The sequence below is a fragment of the Branchiostoma floridae genome, chromosome 14 (genome assembly GCF_000003815.2).
Source record: "Branchiostoma floridae strain S238N-H82 chromosome 14, Bfl_VNyyK, whole genome shotgun sequence".
Classification (NCBI taxonomy): Eukaryota; Metazoa; Chordata; class Leptocardii; order Amphioxiformes; family Branchiostomatidae; genus Branchiostoma; species Branchiostoma floridae.
Genome location: NC_049992.1, coordinates 11473801 through 11501408, shown reverse-complemented (window position 1 = coordinate 11501408; position 27608 = coordinate 11473801). Strand labels below are relative to the sequence as shown.

The 27608-nt window shown below is 40.0% G+C and overlaps 1 protein-coding gene across 1 annotated transcript; it reads left to right on the top strand.

Annotated features, from left to right (window-relative positions):
• The first annotated feature begins 1114 nt into the window (after window positions 1–1114).
• On the top strand, window positions 1115–27022 carry LOC118430123. The gene is made up of 39 exons (XM_035840834.1): window positions 1115–1754; window positions 2350–2510; window positions 2803–2995; window positions 3267–3481; window positions 3870–4005; window positions 4733–4905; window positions 5237–5387; window positions 5751–5916; window positions 6349–6472; window positions 7254–7403; window positions 7789–7903; window positions 8363–8635; window positions 9030–9347; window positions 9819–10085; window positions 10412–10597; window positions 11087–11257; window positions 11781–11945; window positions 12466–12636; window positions 12959–13138; window positions 13692–13889; window positions 14240–14332; window positions 14664–14758; window positions 15071–15262; window positions 15614–15682; window positions 15943–16063; window positions 16706–16819; window positions 17286–17373; window positions 18421–18538; window positions 18908–18957; window positions 19243–19351; window positions 19767–19867; window positions 20352–20481; window positions 22714–22922; window positions 23436–23502; window positions 23959–24044; window positions 24419–24545; window positions 24876–24917; window positions 25254–25289; window positions 25812–27022. Exons 1-39 carry the CDS (start codon window positions 1631–1633, stop codon window positions 25896–25898), a joined length of 5571 nt encoding a protein of 1856 aa, XP_035696727.1. The 5' UTR covers window positions 1115–1630; the 3' UTR covers window positions 25899–27022.
• Window positions 27023–27608: the final 586 nt, after the last annotated feature.

Genomic DNA, 27608 nt, shown 5'->3' with positions numbered 1-27608 from the left:
ACAAGTTTGGACATTTCTTTTTTATTAGCATTTGCTGTGGTTATGAACCATGAAGTGTGGAAAGGATCTTGAATTAACTAAATGAAAGAAATACATCAAGAAAGAGGCAAATAAAATTGCTGAAAATATCTTCTTCAAATTTCAATGCAGTCTAAATACATGTAATTGTTCAATGTCAAAGGGAATAGAATAAGTCTTGATATTTTCTGTGTAACCTTTTCCTCTAATCCTTTCAGGCTTCAGCTATCTTGATTTTTCTTGACCTCCTATCTTGCCATGGTACATGTACATGTACATGTGTACATTTCCAACAGTTTCCTCTCTATCAATATCAAATGCTATCATCTCTTATCCTTAACGTTCTGTCTGTAACATCATACATAGCAACCTTTGTCCTCATGACAATCACCCAAGGTTGGCTCACGAACAGAAACCTGTAAGGACAATGGTAAATAGCACAATGTCATATAAAATTACAAACTGTCGTCACACTCAGGGCAGGATAAAAATATATCATTATCCTGTCTGTCTAGCCTCAAACCAAACATTTAGTGTGTACTACAGAACTTCAAGATGATTTTGTGGCTGTGCCTCATATCTCTAATGGATGCAAGGATTAGCATTGTCTATAGTGGTACTGACTGATGAAACACATATTCTTTACATATTTGCAGGGTGTCATTGGCCCCTTTTCTGCCCTACTTAATTTTGGCAGCCCTTAAGTTAAAAGCCTGTCCCAGACTACTTTCATACCACAAAACATCTTCCTTTTAATCATTCCACTTTTCTCACCCACCTTCCAAGTGAGCATCATGTACAAAAGCATCCTTTGTGTCTGTGGCTTTAATGTTTAATACCTTGCCATGATGAATGTATTAATTATTCATCATAACAACTAGTCTTATGATCACTTTCTCTCTGGACAAATTTTTGAGATACTATCAATTTTTGTGCAGAAGAAAAGAAAACTTCACTTATAGAAATTTTTTTTTTTAAAGCATAGTGAGAATTTTTGGTGTATTTTGGAATGTTAACAACAGCAAAGACAACATTATGGTTCAGACTGGCAAAGATAACGACAAAAGTCCTGAGTATCTCTGATCAGCAACAAGGTCTCTAATCAGACTAATGGGAATTGGGACAATAGCAAGGACATGAAATATTAATGAGATGGGCGCAAAGATCCTGTTTGTTCATCCATCCTTAAAATTACCATGGCAACAAGATATACTCTGCTGGCACCTATCTAGTCAGGCAAGAGGGTCTTACAAAAATTCTTCAACATCAAACATCAAAAACTTTCAGTTGATAGTGTCCTGTTTTGGAGTTTAATATTCACCCTCTGTTCAAGGAAAAACCAAACTGCTATTGTTAGTTTGTGTTTTGAGTTTGAAGTTTATTTTGGTGGTGCATAGAGTGCCATGTAGTTTTGCATTGGTAGGTGCATAATGAGTTGCTAGAAACGTCACTGAAATTCCATCACATGCAAGACTTTATCAAGGTGCGCCACGGACGAAGAAACGAGCCAGCCACATTTCCTTGGAAAAAAATGTCCATCTTTTGAGCAAACCGTTTCTTCCGTTGTGAAAGGAAACTTTACAGAGTGATAAGTGAGCAGGGAGAGTTACCAATGTCCAGGGGGGGAGTTAGGGGGACAACTTGTGGAAAGATGGTTTGGCATAGTTTCTTCAAGGCTGTGGTGGTCTTCTCTGTGGTATGCTTGCTGGAGTCACCTTTGGCTGAAGGGAGACAAGGTAAGGTTTTACCTTTTGCTACAATGACTATTTTCAATAAATCATCAGGGTTGTTTTCTGTTCATGGGTAAAAAAACAGGGAATGTTTTACAAAGTTTGGAACTGCTTTCTAAGAATATTTTCAGCCTCCTGTGGATAGACAAATGGTAAATGGCATATTTCAAAGCCAGGATCTAATTGGGACTAATGCTAGAAGGGTTGTTGTGTTCAGACACACCCAAAGTGTGCATAATTCTAGCACAAAATTTTGCTCTTCTATTACAAACTTTGTTGTTCTTGGAAGGGCTCCCAGGATCATGATTTTAAAGTGGCTGGAAGATTGAAAACGATCAGGGAAGTAGAATGTAAATGCTGCTGCATGAGCTCTTAGATTTCCAAATATATTTTCACATTTAGCCTGTCGTCTTTGGTGTGTAAAAGTCAAGACAAAATGATGCGGTTTTCAGTTAAATGGTTCCAATTGATAGCATAGTTATAAGAGATATAAGATTGATGTCAACAATATGGAACATGAGAGCTTATTTTACGCTTTTAACACTTGATTGAATTATGAGAGACGGATGAAGTTTGTTGATTTTACAAATATTTTTTGCAGGATACAATTTGCCTGACAATGCTGGGACTGAATTTCTCCTGGCATTTCCAGCTGGCATTACCAACAAGAAGGCACTGATCAGGGCCACATCCTACTTGGACACCACTGTTCAAATCTTCGGATTGAACGATCAACAAATAGGCAGCAATATTACACTTAGTGTAGGTATATGCAAATAGCTGTAGATTCAAATGAATAAATTTTCATTTTTTAATCACATTAGTGCCCTTTTTCTGCAACACCTCAAGCATAAAGGAAATAGATGCTTGTAAAGTGACACTGATGGCATTCAAAATGTTTCATATGATTTCTGATAGATACAAAACAAAATCTTCCAAATAATGATTTGTAATGCTCACTGTTGAGTATGTCTGTGATGACATTTGAAATCAGCAGTTGTTTCAGAGTACTCTGAAGACTGAGGTCTCTGACATTTTTTTCTTTGTTTTCTAGTCTGCCGGTTTGGTGCATGAGGAAACACTGAGTGAACCAGTCGTGTCCGGATCAGGCAGGACGGGGCAGTTCAACAGCTGGCTCATCAAGGCCAATGACGAGATCACGGTTTATGGTCGGGGCAATAAAGATGGCTACATGGCCCTGCCCACAGATGTGCTGGGGAAAGAGTACTATGTGGCCAGTTACCAAGGTACAAATGTTGAGGAATTTTGCATCAAAAGTCAGCGACTAATTGTCAAATGCCAAACAGTGAATAGAGCTAGATGTAAGACGTAAGATGGTAGTATTACCTATTGTCAAATGGTTACTTGCAAGCCATTTGATTTGAAACAGAATGTTCATAGATGAAACTATTGTAAGAATGGAAGAAATATACTGTTGGTTATGTTGACACAACTTGTTCTGCTGTTTTGGGGTCAACAAACATACATCTTTATCTCTTTACATTTGCCCACTCCCAGGAAGTACTGGCAGGTCCAGAGTTGTGATGATTGGCGTACATGACCGTACCATGGTCAGGATCACTCTGACTGCTGGAGTGACGTTTGAGGGGGCACAGGACCGCTCTGGATCCCACACCTACAGTAGTGGACAGGATATCATACTAGAGGTGCACAGAATGGAAACGGTACAGTTTGTGGCTTCAACGACTGCAGGGGATCTCACTGGAACAAGGGTTAGTTTCAACTGTCACGTTGTTATAAGTCTAACAGTTTTGTACACATTTTGTATAGTTTCATTGGAAAAATATCCAAGCCTGAAAACATACACCTTGGGATATCGATTTTGCACATCAGATTCTATTTCCTTTTTAAGTGATTCTTACTACTTCTTAGCTGCACTAAAAATTTTCCAAATTCAAGGAAAGGTTCCAATGATCTGGCTGGCTGCTGGGTGCTTCCTCAGTCATAGCAGCTATAAAGCTTCCTCACTACCAAAAATAATATCAATTGGTACAAGTTTTGTGTGGCTGGTATTTTAAGCCTTCCAGGAAAGCTTTAAAGAGCTAAGCTACTGAGATCACTCAAGCCTGACATGTTGGTGCCTTGTTCATTTGTTCACAGGTCATCTCTGACAAGCCGATAGCAGTCCTGAGTGGTACTGATGGTGCTGTGGTGGGTTCAGGAGATGCAGGGTACATGGTGGAGTACCTACCTCCTGTCTACACCTGGGGGAGCACCTTTGTGGTCAAACCACTCAGTAAGTTCTTCTGCATGGAATATCCTAAGGGACAGACGTGAATGCATGTGTTTTGGTGTATCTAAAACTGATGTATGAAGTTGTCTTAGTGTACACAATTTGTATACACAGCAGCAGATCTTAGAGGCATGTTCGGGCATGATGCACCCGCTATAAACGAGTTGGGGTGGGAGGAAGCTTCATCTGCCAGTTCCTGTACTTGTAAGAGGGTTGAGAAGGAAGTGCACACCCCTCCTTCACCTTGAAAAGTCATGTGCAGGTCAGGCAAACAGGTCAACAAACCCACCTCGCAAGTGACTGTTCGACAGGAGAATCAATCATCATCATCATCAGTACACAATACAAAAGTCACTCAAGCAACTGTTTAGATGTCAAAAGTGGTCAGAAATGTCAGGAAGCAGCTGTTGCCTTTTGTCAGCTACAGTTACTGACAAAAGGTAGTGCATTATACATTTACTTATTGTTTAACCAGAATATTTCAGCTCATGTCATCAACCTGTTTTTCATGTAAAACTGGGGAACAATGAAAGAGCATAAGAGCATTTGACAAAGTCCATCCAGTTGCTCAAATAAGTTGTATGAGTAGAGGGAATGTACAATGTGAACATCATTGGCTGCAGATAGAGCAGTTGACCACATCTAACATCTAATCCAGGCATGTTTATCAGCAATCCTGCAGCATACTGCAAACTGAATTGTAATTTTACTGGCATTGTTCTACATACAGATGGAGGTACAGACAAAGTCAGGGTGATTGCATCACAACTCACTGACTACTCCATAAACGGCGCAAACAGTGGTCCGATCAGTGCAGGATCATTTGCATCCATTGATGTTAGTGCTGTGACAGTCATTCAAGCTGACTACCCAGTCCTGGTGGCTCAGTATACCAATGGGGGGGTAAGTTTAATCAGGGTCATTCTTGAACTAAGACTTGCTATCAACACTTCCCCATATAGTCTGAAATCTCCTTGAAGGATTTACCTGTTTTGAGCCAAATCAACTTCACCAGGCCTCTGCCTTTCGTAGTAAAGTCATATAAGTGGACAAAATCACGTGCTTCAAATAGTTACTGTAGTAATACCCAGTATTCTGTAATTATCAAAACATCGTACAGACAAAACATCATCACACATTCATGTGTCTTGTTCCACAGTAGAAATGTAGTATTACTGAATTAGAGTACAGTTAGCAGCAACTAACACAGCACTTTTATCAATATCTGAATTAGAGTGGCCGTGCTCCATCCATGACAGTCATCCCACCAGTGGAGCAGTACACATCAGACTACGGTCTCGCTGCCATCTCTGACTGGACCAACTCTGCCATCCTTAGTGTAAGCACTGCACAGGAAACTGGTGTCATGTCAGAGATAACTACAGGTACATCTTCATCTACAATCTCCTTTGTTTTACTTAAAGTTCTCTAGAAGGTGTTTTCTTCACAGTTATGTAGAAATGCTTTCTTTTCCTGCTTACTGTTAAATTGATCTATTTTTTTACTCACTCCTTGAATCTTTTGAAGACAGCTTACTGTATGAAGAACTGCTTCTTGATTAGGACCACCACTTTTGTCTCTTACATGGAATTTCTAGTGATGTTATTTTCTCAAGTCAATTAAAATATGCAAGGGTGGGAATGAAGATGATAGAAGTAACAGTGAGGTAAATATTCTTCATTGCTGCTTCATTTGCCCCCCCCCCTTCCCTTTCAAGCCTTACACTGTTTGTTCTTTGTTCCTCCCAGCTGTCTCTGGTTGGAGCCAAGAGTCAGGTTACTCAGCTACCACTAAGAACATGAGTCCAGGTGCCACCACCGCCACCTTCCAGCACAACAGCCTTCAGGGAGCCTTTGGTGTGGTGCAGTATGGGACGGCAGGAGGAGAGTCATACAGCTACCCTGGGGGGCAAAGGTAAGAGCGGATGATAGAAACTGACCTTCATTATTTTTAGATTTGTCAAAGTGTAAACACCTTCTGGTAGTCGATACATTCTTCCTTTTCATGTAAGTATCTCACAAACTGCATAGAGTAAATGATCTTCTTTCTATGGAATCTTAGTTTTGTGCACCATTGTCCAAATACAATACTAAAAACTCCAAATACAATTATACTAAAAACTCCATATACAACACTAAAACTCCAAATACAACTGCACTAAGACTTTGACAGCTAACAGTGATGTCATCGTTGGCACAGACGGACTGCCCTAAGCAAGCAAGCAAGCACAACACTAAAACTAGAATTGTTTCCTGGAGCATGATACACACACAGATAACAAAGAGATGCATAGACACTTAAGACATGCATATGTAACATAGTGATTCAATTTCTTTCTTGTTGCAGGTTTGCTCCCATCAACCCCTGCGTTGTGTCAGCTGATGACGGCCTCCATGCCGATGGTCTGGATAATGACTGTGATGGGCTGGTGGATGAAGGAGGGCCTGAGGACCGTGCCTACTCTCCTTTGGTACAGGCTGGTCTATTTAAAAATCAATGATGCAAGGAGCTGTAAATAGTTATGACCTCCAATTCTCTTGTTTGTGTTAAACACGTATTCTCTATTAAGGATCAGAGACAGGTTTGTTTCATGATGGATATTGTGTTCAGCACCAAGGACAGGTATTTTACATGGTGGTAATGGTGTTCAGCACCAAGGACAGGTTTGTCTTATGGTATGGATGGCGTTCAGTACCAAGGACAGATACATGGGGTGAATAGTGTTCTGCACTAGGAACAGGTTTGTTGTAAAGTGTGGACATTGTTCAGCACTTATATACAAGTACAAGTATTTAACATGGTGTGAATGGTCTTCAGCACCAGGGGCAGGTTTTAATACAGCATGGAAGGTGTTCAGCACCAAGGACAGGTATATCACATGGTGTAGTTGGTGTTACGCACTAGGTGTGAATGGTGTTCAGCACCAGGGACAGGTTTGTTCTACAATGTGGATGGCATTTAGCACCAGGGACAGGGTTTTCCCCATTGTGCATGGTGTTGAGCACCTGCAAGGACAGGTTTGTTGCATGGTACGAATAGTTTTCAGCACAGGGGCAGGTTTATTATTTCATGATGTGAATGGTGTTAAGCACCAAGGTACATTTGTCACATGGTAGATTTGATTGTGATTTTTTGTCTTATCACTGATTGTTGTCACAAGTCATATCAAAATCAGTTACAAATCCATGAAGGAATATTGCTGCCGTTGCAATTGTGTATCAATTTGTCTATATTGATGCTTCGATCCCCAGCCTCCAGATTTGTATGTGGACCGGCACAGCACAACCGAACTTGACTTCTCCTGGCGAGGTTTCCGGATGGCACGGGTCGCGAACTTTAAGCGGGAACTTGGCGAGGCTGGGACGCTCCCAACAGTTCCTATGGCCGATGTTGGTAGGATTGTAAGTAACATGTTCAATTCTACCTTATTATCCTTTTAAACACTGTAATTAAGATACAATCTAGACAAATTATTTCAAATATTTACACTTTAACACGTGCTCATGATGAAACAGTTTGTCTGTATGTCTGAAAGACGCAATGCATTACATCGCATTTTACACATACATATCTTTTTGTATTCAGTCATATTGGTAATTCGATTTTGTTTTAATCTGATGTATTGTGTTTTCTTTTGTGTTAAATAAAACATGATTGAAGGCCAAAGATAAAATTTACAAAAAAGACAAAATGAAGATTCTTTTTGCTACTATAAAGTCTTGTATCATCCCCATGTGTTCACTTGTAGTACAAGCTGCACCTTATCTGTTTTGTCTGTTTTTCCAGATTAAGTCAGTGGAATCCAACAACCTTTTCCCTGGGAGGAAGTATGAGTTCAAGGTCATTGCGGTGGATGTGTCGGGAGCTGAGAGTGAACCAGCGATCATTGTGTTCCCAACTGGTAAAGACCTTACTCACTTTTTCCTATCTTTCAATCATGCTTCCAATTTTGTAAAGACTTTTGATGATTTACACAAAGTCGAAAATGGGAAGAAAATAGTGCCTTATACATGTATCGCTGCAAAATGGTTTTCTGTATTTTATCATTATGTGACTAATAGAAATTCTAAAACTTAAACTTCAGTTATAATGCATCTAAACTCTAGTTAACACATAGAAGTTCAGATAACCAGTTAATAAGATACACGATGCAAAAGTTGATTGAGGAACTGAATGGATTTGGAAGACTTTCAGTCATTTGAGATAGCATCCACTATTTTTTGTCAGTGACTGAGAGGTATTGTGTATCCATAGAAAGTTGTCTTGATTCAAGATCAGGTATGAGCCAAGTTACATCCACTGAAATGATAGTACTATTACTGAACTTGTGAGGTAAAATCATTTTCTTTGACCGTGACAGATCCTGATCCACCGAACGATCTCCTCCTCCTGTCAATCACCCACAACTCCATCTCACTTGACTGGAACCCGCCGGTTGTGGGCGGAGTCACCAATTACGAAGTCACATACACAAACATCATGGATGGCCAGACTTTTACAACATTAGTTCCGGGTGACCGCACCTCTGCCACGATCTCTGGACTACAGCCGATGACGGAGTATCAGTTCACAGTGACAACCGTGTTCTTTGGGGTGTCAAGCGCAAGGTCAAGTCAGGAAGTAGCTGTGACAAGTAAGTAAGAGGTTTGTGATGCTTCTAAATAGGAAAGAAGAATGATTTTAAAAGTGCACACCAGTTAGATTGCAGTTTCGATTGATGTCACTGGTGTGGTTGTCCCCTTTGTGCAATGTAGGATTTTGCCAGTTTCTTTACTGTCTGCTGCACAACATAAGACATGTGACTCTACATATACTACGACTCAGTCATATAATATGTTGTCTACTTTCTGTAACTGGAAACAATGACTGGAGGTGTCAACCGTCTATTGAGACTAACAAGGCCAAAGCACTTTCTGTCAAGGCCAAAGCAAATTCACACCAAACATTCTGAAGCAGAATTACACACACACACAAGCTTATGGATTACAATACATATTCTTCATGGACATGCTAATTATTGTTTTCAGAACTGGAACCACCAATCAACATGCATGTTGAAAGCACCTCAACAACCTCCAGCTTCATCACAGTCAGCCTGGACAGGGTGTCCGGTTCTGCCCCGCCCCTCACCAAGGCACTTCAGTTTGCCACCTACGAGATTTCCTATGGGAACTACACTGGGGACGCCATACCCAAGCCTGGGGAGGGAGCAACGCCCTACAGGCCGTTCACCCCACCAAGTTTTGAAGCCACAGGGCTGTTGGCAGGAGCAAACTATGTGATGTATGTGAGGTCAAACTATGACGGGAACTCCAGCGAGCCTGTCATTCTGCGGGAGTCAACATGTAAGAGCTTGTGGTTTCAGTTCAAGTTTGAATTTGTAGTACAACATCCAAATCACAGGAAGAGAATTCAGAATGAAAAAAAGTAAAATTTAATGTAGAAAAATGAACTGTCAAGAGTTCAATCTTGACACATTTTGACTTGTGTAGCATGGCACAAACTTATGTTTTGGCAGCATATGATAAGATTTACAATATTTCAAAATCTAAATTAATCTCTTGGTGCCACAGAATGTTACAGGTAGTTGTTAGTAGAAAACTTGATTTGTATGCATATTTCTTGTCTTGAAACCTTGAAACCCAGGTAGTGCAAGAAGCATCTTTGAAAGAAGATGGCGCGCAATAGTTTGTGGAAAAATTGACGTGCTGGAAGTGTGAGATGTATGTATGGATGTATGGATGTTGTGCTGGAAGTGTGAGATGTATGGAATATTTCATGTTTTGTTTTTAACATTTCATCATGTGTTGTTCCAGTCCCCAACCCTCCCGCTGACCTCTGGGTGGAGTCCAGCGGCACCACTTACATCGAGCTGGCCTGGGACCGCCCCACGTCCGGGAACCTGGAGGGCTACATCATCACCCATGGCATCGTGGGAAGGCCAACATCCAAACAGTCACAGATCATCACAGACACCGGGATGACCCTGAATGGTCTCTCTGTGGAGCATGAGTATGAGATCGCTGTCTCAGTGTACAGCAATGGCAAGGAGAGTGAGGCAGTGACTTTGACAAAGCGCCCATGTGAGTATAACAAAAAAAAATCTGTATAATTGGATCATATTGGGTCACATACAATATAAGGTTCAGTGTTGGGCTAGGCTTATGACCAAGGTTAGGTCTGGATGATTGGGTAGTATTGTTAATAGTAGAATGAAAAAAAACTTTGGCTGCCCATGATAAAGTGTTGCAACAGTCTTGTATACACATAAAATTTTGTTTTTCAGCTACTACTTCTTGTTTTTCAGCTACTAACTCTAGATAAGTTTACCTTTATCCAAAGCTTAACCTAAATCAAAATTGTTTTTAAAATGCCTGAACCGAACTGTTTCTCATGCCACCTGCTGCAGCTGTTGTACACGTGTGGAGCACCTGGTCGGCCTACAGCCCTTGTAGCCAGAGCTGTGGGGACGGGGTGAGGACCCGCACCAGGCAGTGCCACCACGTGGACGGGTCCCCCAGCATCGAGTGTGAGGGTGCTGCTGGGAAGGCTCTCCAGACACAGGAGATAGCCTGTGACTTGGACCACTGTCCAGGTGAGGTGCTACAGTAGAAACTCAAGTCAAGTATCTGTCAAATAATTCTCACCTCATTATTTATTATCGAAGAGAAGTTGAATTTTTCCAACGATAGTTTCATTTTGTATCTGTTAACTGAATCTTTTCAACGAATCTTGTTGTGACCTGTACTTAGCCCAGTGTGGCAAAAATGTGCAATAAAGGTCTAACTTGGTTCAATCAATCATTATGTAAAAGGTAGGACTGCAAAAAGCTGTTTTGAGGCTGTAAGGGCTGTTTGTTGTTATTCTCTGAATCGAAGACATGGTATTGGAAGGCAGGGTAATGCCTCTTACTACCCCAACCAAAGTCTTTTTGGAGTCTCAGGAGTATAGGGAAAGTCCTGTTAATTACCTTTACCAAGGAGACATTGTCTTGTGCCAGGAATTGATCTAAACTGAGCTAAACTGATAAGATAGATTTATGTGTATGAAACGTGATGTGATATTTTTTTGTTTTGACTGACAGTCCATGGAGGCTGGACCAGCTGGGAGGCGTGGGGAGCCTGCAGCCAGTCGTGTGGAGCTGCAGTGCAGCAGCGTGTCCGCAGCTGTTCCGACCCCACCCCAGTGTTCGGTGGGAAAGGCTGTCCTGGGAGTCGCACCCAGCAGAGACAGTGTCATCAGGACCCTTGTGCAGGTTTGGTGTTCTGTTAATCATTTCTTTCCTTGCCTCTTTTTTAGTCATTATGAAGTTTTTGTAAAGAAGGCAAACTAATACAATTCAATCTCTAAAAGTGGATAAAAGCAGATTTACTTCTGGACATTTCGAGTAACATTCATCACTCTTTGTCAGCGTCACTAGAGGGCAGAGGTACATTTTGTAGTTTTGGCCAAATGTTTAATGACGATGGACAGACTCATTTTACTAATATTCTATTTCTTTGTTATTATCTTAACAATCTATAATTCAGTTCAAGCTCAAATACTGAATGATAAATGCTTGTTTCTGACATAACTTTTTTACATCAAATTCATTAAATGGAGATCTAAGTTTCCATAACAAACTTGGCAATGCCTCTAGTAGGCATCTTTCCATCTTTGCAGATGATGGTAGCGCTTTGTATGAAGTCACTTATAATGACTTCCTTGAGTAATGTTCTTCCTTGAGTAATGTACGACATGCATTACATGTATGTTTCCTCCTCTCAACACCCCTACAGCCGATGGGGAGTGGTCAGAATGGAGGGAGTACTCTGAGTGCACCCTGGAGTGTGGGCGTGGCACGCAGCAGCGGACACGCGTCTGTCTCGGACAGGAGGGCACCGGCGCACCCTGCGAGGGGCCGGCGGTCGAGACTCGGCGCTGCAACGAGATGCCTTGTCCAGGTCTGATCATGTCTTCATAGACATGTAGTTGTTTAGACTGGTGCAATGGAAGATTAGAGATTCAAACCCCAGCTGGGTCATACCAAAGTCCCATTGAAAAACAGTACATACAGTTTCTTTGTTTAGCAGTAAGCAATTACTTTGTATGAGAAGAGTATGGAAGTTGAATACTCATGGACTGGCCCCTACTGTAGTGGTCTGTGTGACCCCAGGGATATACAATGGCAATGACAATGATGATTTATGGTGCAACAATTGCATCCAACAGTGACAATGTATCACAATGTATAGATAACAAAAGTTACAGTCTAATATTACACATATACATTATATTACAACAATTTCAGTTACTACAATACTAAGTGGACTATAATGAGTGGAATCTACGGTAGGAATGGAGATGGCCACTGCCTCTATGGGAAGTACTTAAAATTCAGCAGCTCAGTTGTTGAACCATCAGCACTGTAAAATTTTCTTAGCTTTGTCACTCTGAGCCTACTCTTGTTGATCTGCTTCACAGCTGATGGTCGCTGGTCTGAGTGGAGTGAGTGGGGACAGTGCAGCGTATCATGTGGCGGAGGGATCGCCAACCGTACCAGAGCCTGCGATAACCCCGCTCCTGGCTGGGGAGGCCGAGACTGTGAAGGGAACGACACAGAGATACAGGGCTGTGGATCTGATCCTTGCCCTGGTATGAGTCAACAATGACTTTCAGTGGAGGAGTTTGATATACATAACAAAGAATTCACAATTCAGAAAGTTGACATAAATAATGTATTTGGAGAAGTATTGCTGATACAGCAGTGTCATTTCAAATAAGAAAAAGAAATTGTGGAAGAAACTTCCCCTTGCCTGGTTTCTCACTCAGAACCAAATGTACAAAATTAACATTTATTAGTTTTGAAGCAATGATCCAACATGTGCAATTCTCTATGAAATCACATACACATGTATATTGTATTGTTTGTAGCAAGAGCATCACAAGCTTGATTTCGTCTCAACTCTTTCTACAGGTGAGGTGTACTGGTCCACCTGGTCAGACTTCTCCCCCTGCCCTGCCACCTGCGGCAATGCCACCCACAGCCGCACGAGGGCGTGCATGAACGGTACAACAGTGGAGCCAGAGTCTGTCTGTAATGGGACCACTGCCGACACACAGGACTGGAAGATCTGCACCAACAACCCATGCCCAGGTTAAAACTATTTCTTTGATTTTTCTAGACAATAAGTATGAAATCTGAAGAATAAAATTTTGTCAAATGCATTATGTTTTATCCAGCATGAAAGTCATCAGTAAAAACATTGTTGTTAAACTAAGTTCTGATGGGTATGCATTAACATATTAAGAAATTTTAAATCCAGCAGATTAGATTTGTTTGGTCAATATTATGTATGATATTAAAAATGTATGTATTCAATGTCGTGAGACAAAATAGCAACCTACATGGTTGGCACAGTGACTGTATGTATTAAGGACTGTGACACACTTAAATGTGATCTAGCCTCTTGTATTCTTTAGGGTGAGTGATTTACAATGTATATAATTGTAATGCATGAATTGCCTTGGCAATAGTTTGCTGTCCAGCATTGATTGATGCACGTTGTCCCACAAATCTATGCCATACATTGTACCATGTACAATTGTTGTGCAATAAAGTTCTATATATGTTATCATCGCATCTATATATGTTATCATCTATCAACCAGTCATTTAGAAATATCAGTATGACCTTGTGATAACCACAGTTGACGGAGGCTGGGGAGCGTGGATGGAGTGGTCACGTTGTACCAGGCGCTGTGGAGGGGGCACCAGGCAGCGAACTCGGATCTGTAACAACCCAGCCCCAGAGTACGCGGGGCAGCGCTGTGATGGGGACAGTGACGGCAGAGGCATCCAAACTGTGACTGGGCAGTGCAATGAGCACCTCTGCTCTAACATGCCAAGTAAGAAAGTTGTGGCAAACGGTATTAGGTTTAGTTGAAAGCAAAACTAGACCATCTGAAAGCAAACAAAATTTCTCAAGACCACAATGCCTGGCAACAAATTGAAGAAGGATTTTATGACATGCATATAAATGACTCAAGAATTTAACCATAACCTTAAGGAAAACTAATATTTCTTATCATGTACATTTTAATCTATTCTGAAGTTGCTCTTGAAAAATATACACATATCAACATCAAGACTGCTGGCAGATTTCAGCAACTTGACAAAGACAGTTGTACATGTACATGTACCTGTTGAAGATCACTGTATAATATCCTTGCTCTATCTGTTGTCAATCCCTCCCCAGAATGCAGGACGGTCCGTGGCCGCTGTGGTGTGGTGTGGAATGAAGTAGAAGCAGAGGAAATACAGAATGTTTCCTGTGCAGATCAAGATGGTGGTCAGTGCCTATACGATATTTTGCAAGAATACCAAGATTCATCATTCTTGAAATCAGCAGTTTTTTCAACACAATAGATACACGATTAGAATATATGAAAATTCTTTGTACTTAATGTATCTCTTCTTGGTAAATTGGGATTGAATGTACATTGATCAGTTTTTGGAACCAAGAATACCCAGAGTTACTTAGAGTCATCATTCTTGAAGTCAGCGTGTTTTTTTTCCAACACAATAGATACACGGAATTGAATAATTATGTAAATTCTTTGTACTTAACACTTAATCTTGTCTTGGTAAGTTGGGATTGAAGTGAGTTTGATCTGTTTCAGTCTTTGGAACCCGGAAGTGTGGCAGGTATGGCCACTGGGAGGAAGAGGATTTCACCAGGTGCACCTCCCCAGCCATGGAGGAGATTTATGGCAGGGTGAGATCAGACTTTGCTGTGTGTCATCATATCAGGCTGTTTCCCTAAGTCCACTCTGCTTCTCCAAGTGTCTTTCATAATGATTTTTAAGTCCTGATGCTCTTCTGCAACATCTTGGGCAAGTTTTCTGTGTATACTAGAGGCAAATGGTTATCAGTATTTACTAAGTATCTCCACATCATGGAGTTATCTCAGAGCTGTGTTTGGTGTATCCAGGAAAATGAGGTACATGTAATATTCTGTCAAAATGATATATGACTCTGTATGACTAATAGATATGCAAAATAACAAGTGTGACCTTGTTGCTCGTAGCTGAGTCAGATTAACGGCAAGATGATGGCTGTGACTGACCTGGACGAGGATCTGAAGCGCCTCCTAGCGGACCCCGGCTGCCTGCAGGCAGGAGACCTGCTCAAGGCCAAGCGTCTCCTGACCAGCCTCGTCCGCCTGAAACCGCTCCTGTACGAGGACGGCAGCCGAGCGAGACGCGAACAATACATTGATGTAAAGTTCTTTCTGTACAAGTCAATCATTAACTAAAGACAAAACTATGTCCTGTACTTGATTTTAAGTGATTAGTTTCTCCTTTCTTGGCTAGAATGAAGGTAAAATGCTGTTGTCAATGTCATGTCCTGTACTTGATTTTTGGTGATTAATTTCTCCTTTCTTGGCTAGAATGAAGGTAAAATACTGTTACAGTACAGTTTGTCAATTTCATGGCCTAACCGGCTGCTGCCTACCCCCAGGGTGTCAGGGATCCCATTAGCAACATAATGAAATACTGGCTACTGCTAAGGATATTGTGACAATATTCTTGCTAGATTTGCCATCATAACAAGGCTTGTATTCTTTCAGGACATGCTTGAGATTGCCAGCCTGCTGTATGGTAGACCCTACTTCGACCAGTGGGCTGACATTCAAGAGGTAAGACTGCTGTCCAGTACTGGTGACCACAATTTTTTTCTTACAAAAAGAATGATTCAATTCTACTCAAAAAGCAATGTCATGTGGTTCTGACTTTACACAGCAGCCTGAGAATATTGATGTTGAGAGTTTTGCCTTCTAAAGATATCATCCCAGTCTGATATCCAGTACAGGTGATCCCATTTTTTTTCTTAAGATTAGAATGTTTAACTTTGTAACTTTGCACAGCAGCCTAGGAAATTTGTCCTGTTTTATCCCAGACTGTAGGAATCCAGGAGGTGACCAATATCACAGATGTCCTGGAGGAGTTGTGTGACACTGTGCTGGAGTACATGACAAACACCAGGGAAGAGATGGTCTTGGCCAGGTCTTCAAACATAGGTATATAATGTATTCTGTAGTCAACGTGCATTCACTGAATGTAGCAATGGTTCATTTAAAGCTAAGGGCACAACCCACTGTACATGCAAATACGTGCTGTCTACGTGCCAAAATGTGGGAAATCTTTTTGTATCCGCAAGTGGTAAGTACCGCCTCTGTACGAACTCGTAGGAATCAGACGGATTTTGGAGCACGCAGACATGCCGTAAAACTTTGCGTGCAGGCAAAACTTTAGGTGCCGTGCATTGACGTACTCCCTTCCTGCTCTTGCCAGTCATTTCCCACGTTTTCAGAAAAACGTGGGGGACGTGGCCTCCCAAAAAACGTACGGACAAATTGCAGGTACGGCGGCTTGTGCCCTTAGCTAAAGATGTACCATTTAAGTTTAGTGTATCATTGTATAAAATGTTTCTACAAGATACCCTGGTATGACTGACCTTTCCTCAGATGTCATATTACAGGTAAGTAGTTACTGAGCTATATCAACAAACAGACTGCTTGATTCACACTGTTACCTCATATGCTCATGACAATCTATTTGAAAATTGGATTTGGCAGCCTAGCCTGCATAAACTCAGGATAGTGAAAGAAGTAGTTTTGAGGCAAGGACCTTAAGAACTGATATGCTTAATGCCTTTTCAGACATGGATATTGAGATGTACAAGACTTACCAACGAGAACCCTTCAGTTTCCCCAAGCACACCCGGGACACTCACGTCATCCTCCCCAAGGCTCTGGTGGCCAGTGCCATCCCTGGTATGCACATTCACTGTTTCTCTAGCCTACTGTTATACTTATACTGTCAAAAATGTCTGAGACATTCTCAGCTGACAATATACTTTACAATGTAGTGTTTGTATGTCTCTAAACCACTTCCAAAATAATCATGAAGAACAAGTGAGTGACACTGTAAATCTTGTGGGAAATTTGATTTCTTGGGAAGGGACAAAATGGAATGTTTGTGGTGGTTTTAAGTTCATGGTTGAAACAAGGAAGTAGAAAGGCAAATCTAAACATAGAACAAGTATTTTGGCTAAAACATTAAAAACCACAAACATTAAACCACCAGGAAAATTTCAACATTTACAGTAATTTAAAAGTAACTTAGACTTTTTTATAGACTCTGTCTATATCATGAACTAGTTTGAGTTTTATATGATTCTGCAAGGTTCTAAATGTGAAGAAAAGTATTGTACATGTAATAAGATTGTCACCTCCCCAGGTCGACAGGAAGTCCCAGTGTGTGCCTTCGACCATCACAACTTACATCACCTGTTGGAACACCTGGCAGAGAGGAATAACAAACACATGTGAGGACACCTAGCCTTTACTAAGAGAACTGCAGAGAAATTTAGATTTTGGATTAAAAGTGAAATCATAGCAACTTTTGATCTGTTTAGGTTGAAAGGTAGTGGGTCAAACTGTTGCTACATGTAAACCTATAATATTCAGGGGTGCCTAAGCATTTGCACGAACCCTATGAAATTCGTACGAATATTATGTGATACACACGAATCACTATGCGAAAACGCACGAATATTATGAAATTCGCACGAATCACTATGCGAAATCGTACGAAGTTTATGAAATTCGCACGAATCACTATGTGACACACACGAGCCTTATGTGATTTGCACGATCCTTATGCAAAAACGGCGGCCGGGAGGAGGCATGATTTTGAGCGTTTCTACCCGAGATATTTATATTTCAAGGCATGGAATGGACATTTACCGTCGCAAAGATGTATTTGATAGCCTGTGAGCTACTGTTTAGCTTCATTTCGGCGTGTTACATCGTATTTTCAGTCGCCGAAGCGGCGAAGCCGCCATCTTGAAAATCCCGCTCCGTTTGTCACGTGACCCCGCCAGTGGTTGCGCAATTTCGCATAAGGATCGTGCAAATCACATAAGGCTCGTGTGTGTCACATAGTGATTCGTGCGAATTTCATAAAATTCGTACGATTTCGCATAGTGATTCGTGTGTATCACAAAATATTCGTACGAATTTCATAGGGATCGTGCAAATGCTTAGGCACCCCTGATATTTGACTGCTGAATATCCTTATTTGTAACAGATGAATAACATGCTTTGTGGCAATCTCCTGCCAAGTCAGTTGAAAATATCAGTGAAAAGTTTATCATTATGATCAGGATTTTTCCTCATCTAATGATCAATCTTAAGATTCATCATCTCTATTTATTTCTTTATTTTCCTGTCAATTTTGAATACATAAAGAAAATTGAGCTGATTTCCACAGAAGCCATGCATTAGAAGATTCAATACTATGCTCAGAGAGTTTTCAAAACCATCAAAGCAATGTTCTACTTTGAGAAACATAACTTTGTCCTACCACACAGGACTACTCGGTACCATCACGAGAGGGAGCTCAACAGTAAGGTTGTCACGGCGACCATCATCCCCACCCCGCCCGCACCACTGGCGAACAAAGTGGAGATCCACTTCAGACACAGATGGGTGAGCCTGGGTCTCTTTCTGTAGACCGTTTAACCCTAAAACTCAGATTGGAACAGCTATTCTGTGTGAAAGGCATTTAAAGGGAGTTAAGTGGAGAGAAAATTGTTTTGTCAGATGTTTTAAAACTTTTGTTACCTATACTAAGTGTCAATTGGATCTAAGTGGAGTCTAGTTGTTTTTTTCCGAATGGGTAAATGGGTGCTGGGCTAGATTATGAAAACTTCGTTTATTTTTTTTTCTCAATAGGCATAAACTTGCTGGGCCTGATGTACGAAAAATACTTTGTTATCTCTATTAAATAAAGATGCTAGGCTAAATGTTTGAAAACTTTGTTATAATGTACATTAAATGTCATTTTTTTCCTGACAGAGGGGACAGGACCCACTCTGTGTTTTCATAGATAAAGATGACCCATACAGGTGAGCACTTGGCTATTTCATCAAATTAACAGAACGTGCACAAAGGAAACTTTAACAAAACAGTTCCTTTTACTATGAACCATATGTCTTGCATTGTACTGCACTTTAAAATTAGCAGTTAAACACATTGTTGTACATAGACCAGTTTTGCATGTAGTATTACACAACATTTTTTAGATGCATGATGATATTTTGATCAAATCTAAACCACTTTAAAATTACAGATATTTCAAATTCAATGTACCATCCAGCATTCTTCATGATTTATTTTCAATCCCTATACAGCATCTACAACCCATCCGGCTGCAGTGTTGTGGAGACTACTGACTACTCCACAGTCTGCAGGTGTAACCACTTCAGCAGCTATGCACTGCTCACCAAGCACTATGTGGAGGTGACTCTTGTTATTTCTCAATTTTTGAGCCTGCTTATAATCAAGAAAAAAAAAAGATGATACAGGAATGAAATAAAGACGCTGATAAAGCGTGAAAAGAAGAATTCTTGACAGTAGTACAGTGTATATCTCATACATACTAACAATACAATGATGTTTAACTTTTAAGTCCTGTGTGCATATTGAACTAAATGTAATATGTGACACATGTGAGCTGCACATGTTGATGGTATCACCAAGTTCATAAACTTTTCGGCTAACAGAATTCAAAGAAGCAATTATTAGTATTTTATTCTTTTAAGTTTTAAAGATAATGTACATGTAGGTCCTGTTTATGAGGGCCTGGTTGACAGTTTGCGCCTTTGCGTACTCCCCTTTCCTGACTATGTTATGTTGTGTGTTTAATGTTTAACAGACTGTGATCAACACAGTTTGGATCAGCTGGCTGCCGCTGGCTGGCTCCATCGTCTGTCTCATCAGCACCTGCGCTGCCTTCCTGTCTCACCTCCTCCTCAGGTGGGCAATTGGAGGGAGGGGAGATTAGTCAATTGTCTCTTTATTTTTGAAAGAAGATGACAAGTTGGTATAGATAAATTTCAAAGGCTTAATCGTATCAAGATTAATGCAATAACAGTTAAAAGCCAAAAGGAATCTGAATTCTTGGGTTCTGAATTCTTGAGAATTAGTGCCTGTCGCTGAACTGCCTTTGAAATTCTCAAGTGATCTCATTCAGGTAATTTGCAAGGGAAAGTCATTTTGATCTAATACATTTTTATGCAGTGATGACTATGATTGAAGCTGTCACAACTTTCACTTTTCTAAATATGCTGCATACTTTCAAACACTGTAGTTTTTTTTTTTTTTCAAAACAGACCTTAGAAACCATCTTAAGAGTTGTGTATCATATCTATCTGTAAGTGTAGACAGACTTAGATGGTATTCTACATTTGTAGAATATGTACCATCCACACTGACTGAAATGATACCCTGTATTGTACAGGAAGTACCTGTCCAACCGCTGCCTGGTGGCTGAGAAGTTCCTGGTCATCCTGCTGATGGCCAGCGCCATCTTTGTCAGCGGTGTCAACGGAACCTTCCTCCCTGGCAGCCACAAGATTTTCATCTTTATGGTAACACACTTGGACTTTTTGTGGCTCATCATCTTATACTTGCTCCAGTAGTATTAGGCCAATCATCTTATACTTGCTCCAGTAGTATTAGGAATTAGATACTCAGGTCCTGTGAAAATAAGAAGCTGCACCTGTGATGCTTTTCATAAGTTGTGAGCTATACTGTAATTCCTGATTTTTTCAATGTACTGTTATGTTCACGGTTTTCACGTTGACGACTGTAACATGAACTTATCATTACTGATAACAAATAATTCACAGCCTTTTTTTTATGTGCACTTGCTGCGACAGTGAACATTTAGTTCCGAGAACAGGTTAAATTTTCTCAGACCGTGAAAGTTTGGTACCGTGAAGACAAAGTGAATTACAGTATTCATTTACACTTCAAAAGTGTTATATGTCACGAGTAGGTACAGGCTGTGTTAAGCCCCGGTCACAAGAATCGTACGATTGACTGCGATGGAGGTTTTATGCGCGGCATAAGCGCAGTACGTCGTAAGTCGGGGAAGAATCGGAAGCAATGGTTTAAATATACAAAGCCGTGGTCACAAGAATCGTAGTGCATCGTACGATGAGGTCATAAGAGCGTACCTGCGTCAATCGCAGGTAAATCATAGTAAATCGGGGAGCCTCCTATGACGAAAATAGAGCTGAAATGGATTTTGAACATGTTCAAAATTTCGCTATCGTCGTAAGATTTTATTTGCCCCCAAAGCAGACTTCATTACGGCAATTTTTGTCTACTGATGAGGTTTTAGATTTATGAATTTTTAGCATGTTGTGATGGTTTCAGTTTTCCCTGATATTGTCGATATTGACGAAAAGGGAAAATATATCAGTCGCAACTGCCACAGTCGCAACCAGAGAACAGCGCGCCCCGCACAGGTGATGCAGACAATTGTTTGATCGCTTCATGCACGTGAGTTTATAATTAGATCAAATCTCAGCTCTCGTCGGTCTTGGGTCAGTTTACCATAATCGTAATAACCATGGGGACAACTCAAACATAAAGGCAGGCTCTATGAGTCGGAAATATATATGATATAATGCTTATGATATGATTTTTGTATGATGGCATCTTTTTGTTGATAGCATATCATATCATGATACGATCTTCGAAAGAGCCTGACACGTATAGCCGGCAAGCAGGCCGAGATAACCATACCAGTACTCACGCTTGATTTGAACTTTTGCTTGTAATACTCTTGTTGTCATGGTCTTTTTAAATTTATTTTTACAGTTAAAGATATTATAGCAAGGTATTCAGCAGCTATGTCCACATTTGTTGGTTAAAGAAGCACAAAAACGGTCAGACGGCTATACAGAAGAGACACAAGTGAAAAATCGTACGACGCTGGAAAAATTTTGAACATCATCCGATGCTCTGCGATGGCTGATTTTGCTTACGATTTAGCTGCGATTCACTGTGACCATCGTGCGATAGGCGTAATATGCCATCGCAAGGACGTCGTACGATTCTTGTGACCGGGGCTTAAGACAGGACTATAAGTTTTATTATCTGCACACACTGGGGAGGATCCCCATTCTTTCCGATAAGTGTCGTGGGTTCTTTAATGTGTTCAAGGTGTGGCTCTCCTCCAACATGGGGACATCCAAATTTATGTCCCATAAAAAAAACGTTCCGAACTTAAGATACTCAGTTTCCCCTGTGTCGAGTGAGAAAAGAGGTGTGAAGGGGCTGACTAGGGATTCGAACCCGGAACTTTTTTATTCAAAGTCCATCGTTATTATGGAACATGTGCAGTGTCAAGGATGACAGTAGCCGCAATTCAAGGAACACGACATGTGCACAAACTATCACGGCAAACTCCAGATGGTGGACAAGGGTACAACGTGATCCATGATGTAACCACTAGTGAACCATTCCACTTGTTACATGGTGTTGTACCTTGTAGGTTTCTCAAATAGAGTCAGTCGTAGACTGAGTTGCTGCTGCAAATGTCTAATCTGAGGTAGGGTTTGTAATGTAAAGAGGAGTCGGTGTCATGTGCTCAATGCTCGGTGATGGTTGTGTATCGTTACTTTTGACCTGGAGCCACTTGATATTTAGATGTTGCCTGGGCTATGCACATTGGAGTGGAGGGGTGTTTTCAAACTATCAATAGTATGGATATTACAACACATGGGTGGTGGATCAAACCAACTATAACCAACAATATACATAGTGGCACAAAGTCAACAACCCTAACCACAAGACCCCCCCTGCTCCAGGACACCTGCCAGTTCAAGGCCGTGATGCTGCACTACCTGTTCCTGGCCACCTTCTCCTGGCTGATGGTGGGCGCCCTGCAGCTGTACATGGACTGCATCAAGGCCACGCCCTGGTGGCTGCTCTACCACGTGATTGGCTGGATCCTCCCGCTCTTCATCCAGGCCATCACCATCCCGTGGAAGTCAGACGTCTTCCTGGCCTCCAACTAGTAGGTCTTGTTTTACATCTACACAGTCACCGTAACATATTTGGCAGTCATAATTGGATTACCTTGCTACAAAGCCTTGAGACTGAAGAATATTGTTTTAATGGTGCAATGTTCAATAGGAGGAAAAGGGTGTGTTAATATACCAAAAACATACTTTCATTGTAAGTTGTTCAGCATGATAAGAAAATGTTGTACTTTACTATCATACAACCTTTGATAACTTTTTGGGGGTAATTCCTTAAGCCATGATAATGTTAAGCATCTTCATCTAAACTTTCTGTAAAGATGCTTAACTTTACCTACTTGTATCCTAAAACCATTTATATTAGCATTTGGAACTAAAAACTGGACACCATTTGTGTATGAAGCCCTCCTGGAATTTTTTGCTACGCCTTATTGGACTATTTCAAGTATCTTGAAATAACAGTAACTGCTATTATGATACATGTAGACTGGTAGCTCCTTGTATGCAGTGGTTTGTGCTATTAAGTGTTTAACACCTTCATTTTCCAGTTGCTGGGTGTCCTGGGAGCAGGGGCTACACTGGTCCCTGTTTGTACCAGAGATTGTCCTCTGCCTGGTATGTGTACCGTAACTTTAGATATAAAAATTGGTTTCAGCAGTTTTAACATATTCTGGAAAAGTGTTCCTTGCAATGACTTGATTTAATGTTAGTGTGATATTGGGGAAAAAAACAAGAACAACAAATGATGATCAATTCAGAAAATGTCCTAACTTTGCAGACATTTAAAGAATAAGAGAGGTTGAACAAGAAGATACTTACATAACTCAATCATTCAATGATACATTAACAAACTATAGTTAGTATTGTTTTGTGACTTAGAAAGGAACATATTTCTTTTAAAAGTACCTTCATGTATATGGTACTTTACTATGACTTACACATTGTCAAAAAATGTGCATTTGGTATATTATTTTATGAATCCAGTCAGTGTTGTGTGCTTGAAGGACCAATGCTTTGTCTCCCTACTTCCCAACTCTATATTAATAATAGATATGTTGTTTCCCCACACAGATCACAGTGGTGATCATCAGTATCGCTGTGTACATGGAGGACCAGCAGGCTCTGTTGGAGCCAGAGAAGTACACAGAGAGGATGCAGTAAGCACAGAAAACCATAGAAATGATTCATAGTACCATTAGATATGTTTTTTGTACATAAATCATATTACTTACATTTTCAAATTTGTTAAGTATTTGACATGCATCATGCTTTTTGAAACAAACAATTGATTCCAACTAAATAGACTGTCTTTTTCAAAAAAGCTGCTCATATTTACTAGTACATGTACCACTGTGCTCTATAGATGAAGTACAATTATCATTGTGGTGCAATTCAATCTATATGTCAACAGTAATGTACATCTGTAAAGTCACAGTCTTTAATCATGATGATAATGATTTCCTAAGATACTATAATCCACTGCCCACAGTTGCCTTTCATTATGATTGACAGCTGTCTTGGTTGGTTACAGCACCTACATCTGGCGTAACATCCTGCAGCTGCCGCTGTTTGTGCTCTCCTGGACGCTGGGCTTGGTTGCCATGGAAACTGAGAACTATGCCACCCAAGTTTTCTTTGGACTTTCTTTGATGTTCTTGGTAAGTAACATTAATTAGCTGCAATGTTTTTCTTGTGTTGGGTAGAACAACTCTACATGTAGTGTAAACTCTGTCAACCCTGCAATAACAAAATTACTATTATATGTTATTCATCATTATTGCAATGCTATTATCATGTAATTATGAAGTGGATTTCATTGATAAAAGGATGCACTTGCTGCTTTACTCCCAGTATATTAAATCAGAGTACAGGTTTTGTATGAAAAAAAATTAATGTGTGTATATATGGATTTGTTGACAACAGCTTTGGTTTAGAATTGTTTTGATGAATTAGGCTTGCTATAATTTCCTTCTATTGTGATGTTTTAGGGCCTGTTTGTGGCAGTTGTTTACATCATCCAGAACAGAGAGGTGATTTTGTATCTTTTATTTCCTCTTGAGCATGTTGATGATGACCAAGTTGTATTACATTTTATCCTATTTGTGCCAGATAACAGTGAAAAGACAACTGGTCAGAGAGATGCAAGAACCCAAGAATGATTCATAAAGAAGTAAAAAGAATTATATTAAGGTTAAGATCTGGAGAGATATATTGCATCTGCAGTGACATACAAAAACATAATATTTCACACTCATGTCAATAAGCATGCATATTATTGTGAAATAATCAGACATTTTTTATCAGAACTTAAGGAAAGTATTTTTTTTACAGTTTTGTGACATAATTTTCTGTTTCTGTTTTTACAGATCCGCTATGCATATTATACTGTCATCCACCTCTTGGTAAGACTGAATGCACAATAGTTTTCTGTCTTAAATCTCTAGATACCAGCTATTTGCCTCTGCATGTTTAAGGATGGTAAACAGACAATATGGCTGTAATCTTAAGTTCGAAGAAATTACCTTGTTGTACATATTCAGTACAAGAATGCAAATAAGACTCTTTTGAAAATAGATATTATAAGATATCCCTTTATCATTTTTATGCATGTAGTGCACTCCTGATTAGTTGATGCTTTGCATTTTTTGTTTGTGTAAAAAAATATCATAAACCTAATTAAATACAACTCATCCAATTCAGAGGAAAGTGAACATATGACAGTATGTTTGAGTTATGTCCAGTTTTGTCTCAACGATGATGAGATAATTGTTATGCTGAACATTTTTCCTTTGATCCTGTGTTTTACATTTTACACATTCACAGTTACACATTTGGCAGTGATAATTGGATTACCTTGCAACAAAAACCTTCAAAAGAATATTGTTTTAATTTGTGTTTCGTGATCCTATGTTTATTTCCAACAGTACACGAAGTACCGTGGGTCCCGTCAGACCAGCCACTTCCCCAAGGCCTACATTGATCCCAAGAACCCACCAGTCTACATCCCGTAGATGTTGGAACTCATCCCCAGCAACATGAATGATCTCATACTACTTTTTAGCACAGAACTAGGTTCTTTTCAAACTCACATAGCTTTACTGTTTATTTCCAAGTCCTTGTACATAAACAGTTTTTTCCCTGGATAGCAAAGTTATGGAACTCTCTCGACGACACCTGTTTCCCTCCTGTCTACAACTTATCAGCCTTCAAAACAAATGTCCACCGCTACCTCCGTGCACAGTGGTCTTATGATATTGCTTTGAAAAAAACAACAACAACTGGTTGATCAAAAGTTGGGCCTGACAATGTATTTGATAACACTTCTGTCCATAAGGCACGCTGATTGTGTTGACCAATCAAATGGTTTCCTAGTTTAACATTACCTACCCAGATTCCTCAAGAGTTATGTTGCTGGTTCATGATAAAGTTAGCATCAACATAGGTCTTGCATTTTGAGAGTCAAGTATTTTCAATGCATTGAGGAGTTTCTTGTTTGATAGGTGGACGTACAAATGAAACAAAGCTTGTTTGTTCTATATATGTATGAAATGTTTTAAAGTTTTAAATGACAGTTTGAATTATCCCTGCAACAACTTGGCAAATGTCATTATATTGACATGCTTTATATAGCACAGTGTAGAGAAACCTGAGTGCATTATTGCAGTTAATACAGAATGCGTGTTTATAATTTCTGACAATTTATTATGTAGGTTTCATGGTGATACATGCATGTAAGAAGTGCACTGTTACATGAGACTAAATGCCTTTCTAGTTTAACTTATGGATTTGACTGCATAGATTTAGTTATGGTCACTCTATATGATAATTCAAAAGTTGTTTAATATGTAAGATACTTTTTCAATGTGTGTTAAACTTTAAGTTATTGTATTTGTCAAGTCAATGTGAATCACATGTGTCATACTTTTATTGATTTCAGATTGTCTAAAGTTTCTTTATATCAACAATTTCACATAGTATATAGCTTTTAGGGAAAATAGTGTGCAACAGAGTGACATAGATGTATCAGTAATGTGTTATTTAGTGCTGCTTATGACAAACTACAAAATGTATATGTAACATAATTATGCACTTCGGCTACAGTATGTTGGAATGGAATAGAATGATATCTCTCACATCAATTTCTTATGCTTGCTCATCAATAAAAGTTGCATGAAAAATAGTGTTGACTAACTTGCATTTGCCGAAAACCAGACCCTGTGTTATAAAACGTCAAATTTAAACATCTACAGTCATGTAGCCACACATACACTTGAACACACACACTCACACACACACACACAATCGCATACAGGTATGCACACACACGCATAACACGCTTAGACGTACACAAAGGCACACATGCACACACACATGCATAAACACAGACGCATACACGTCGACAAACGTGCATTTTCAGATTGCTTTCGATGTTGGTGAGCTAACGCTAAAATTAGGTTAAGTGAAAGGTGTTTTCAAATAGGCCAACCATGATATCATTCGAAAGGTCTCTTGGTAGGAAGTTGTAAACTGAAATCCGTTAGCTTATAATAAATAAATGGTTACTTTCCTTCCATATTGGGCCAATTGTCGCTGGCTGTCAGTTGCAGGTGGCCGTATGCACGTACGAGCACCTCATATTTTATTGGCACGAATCTCGTGGTATACATGTACAATAGTGAATGAATGCGTGCACCGCCGGTGCTACACCGGGTGATAGGTGA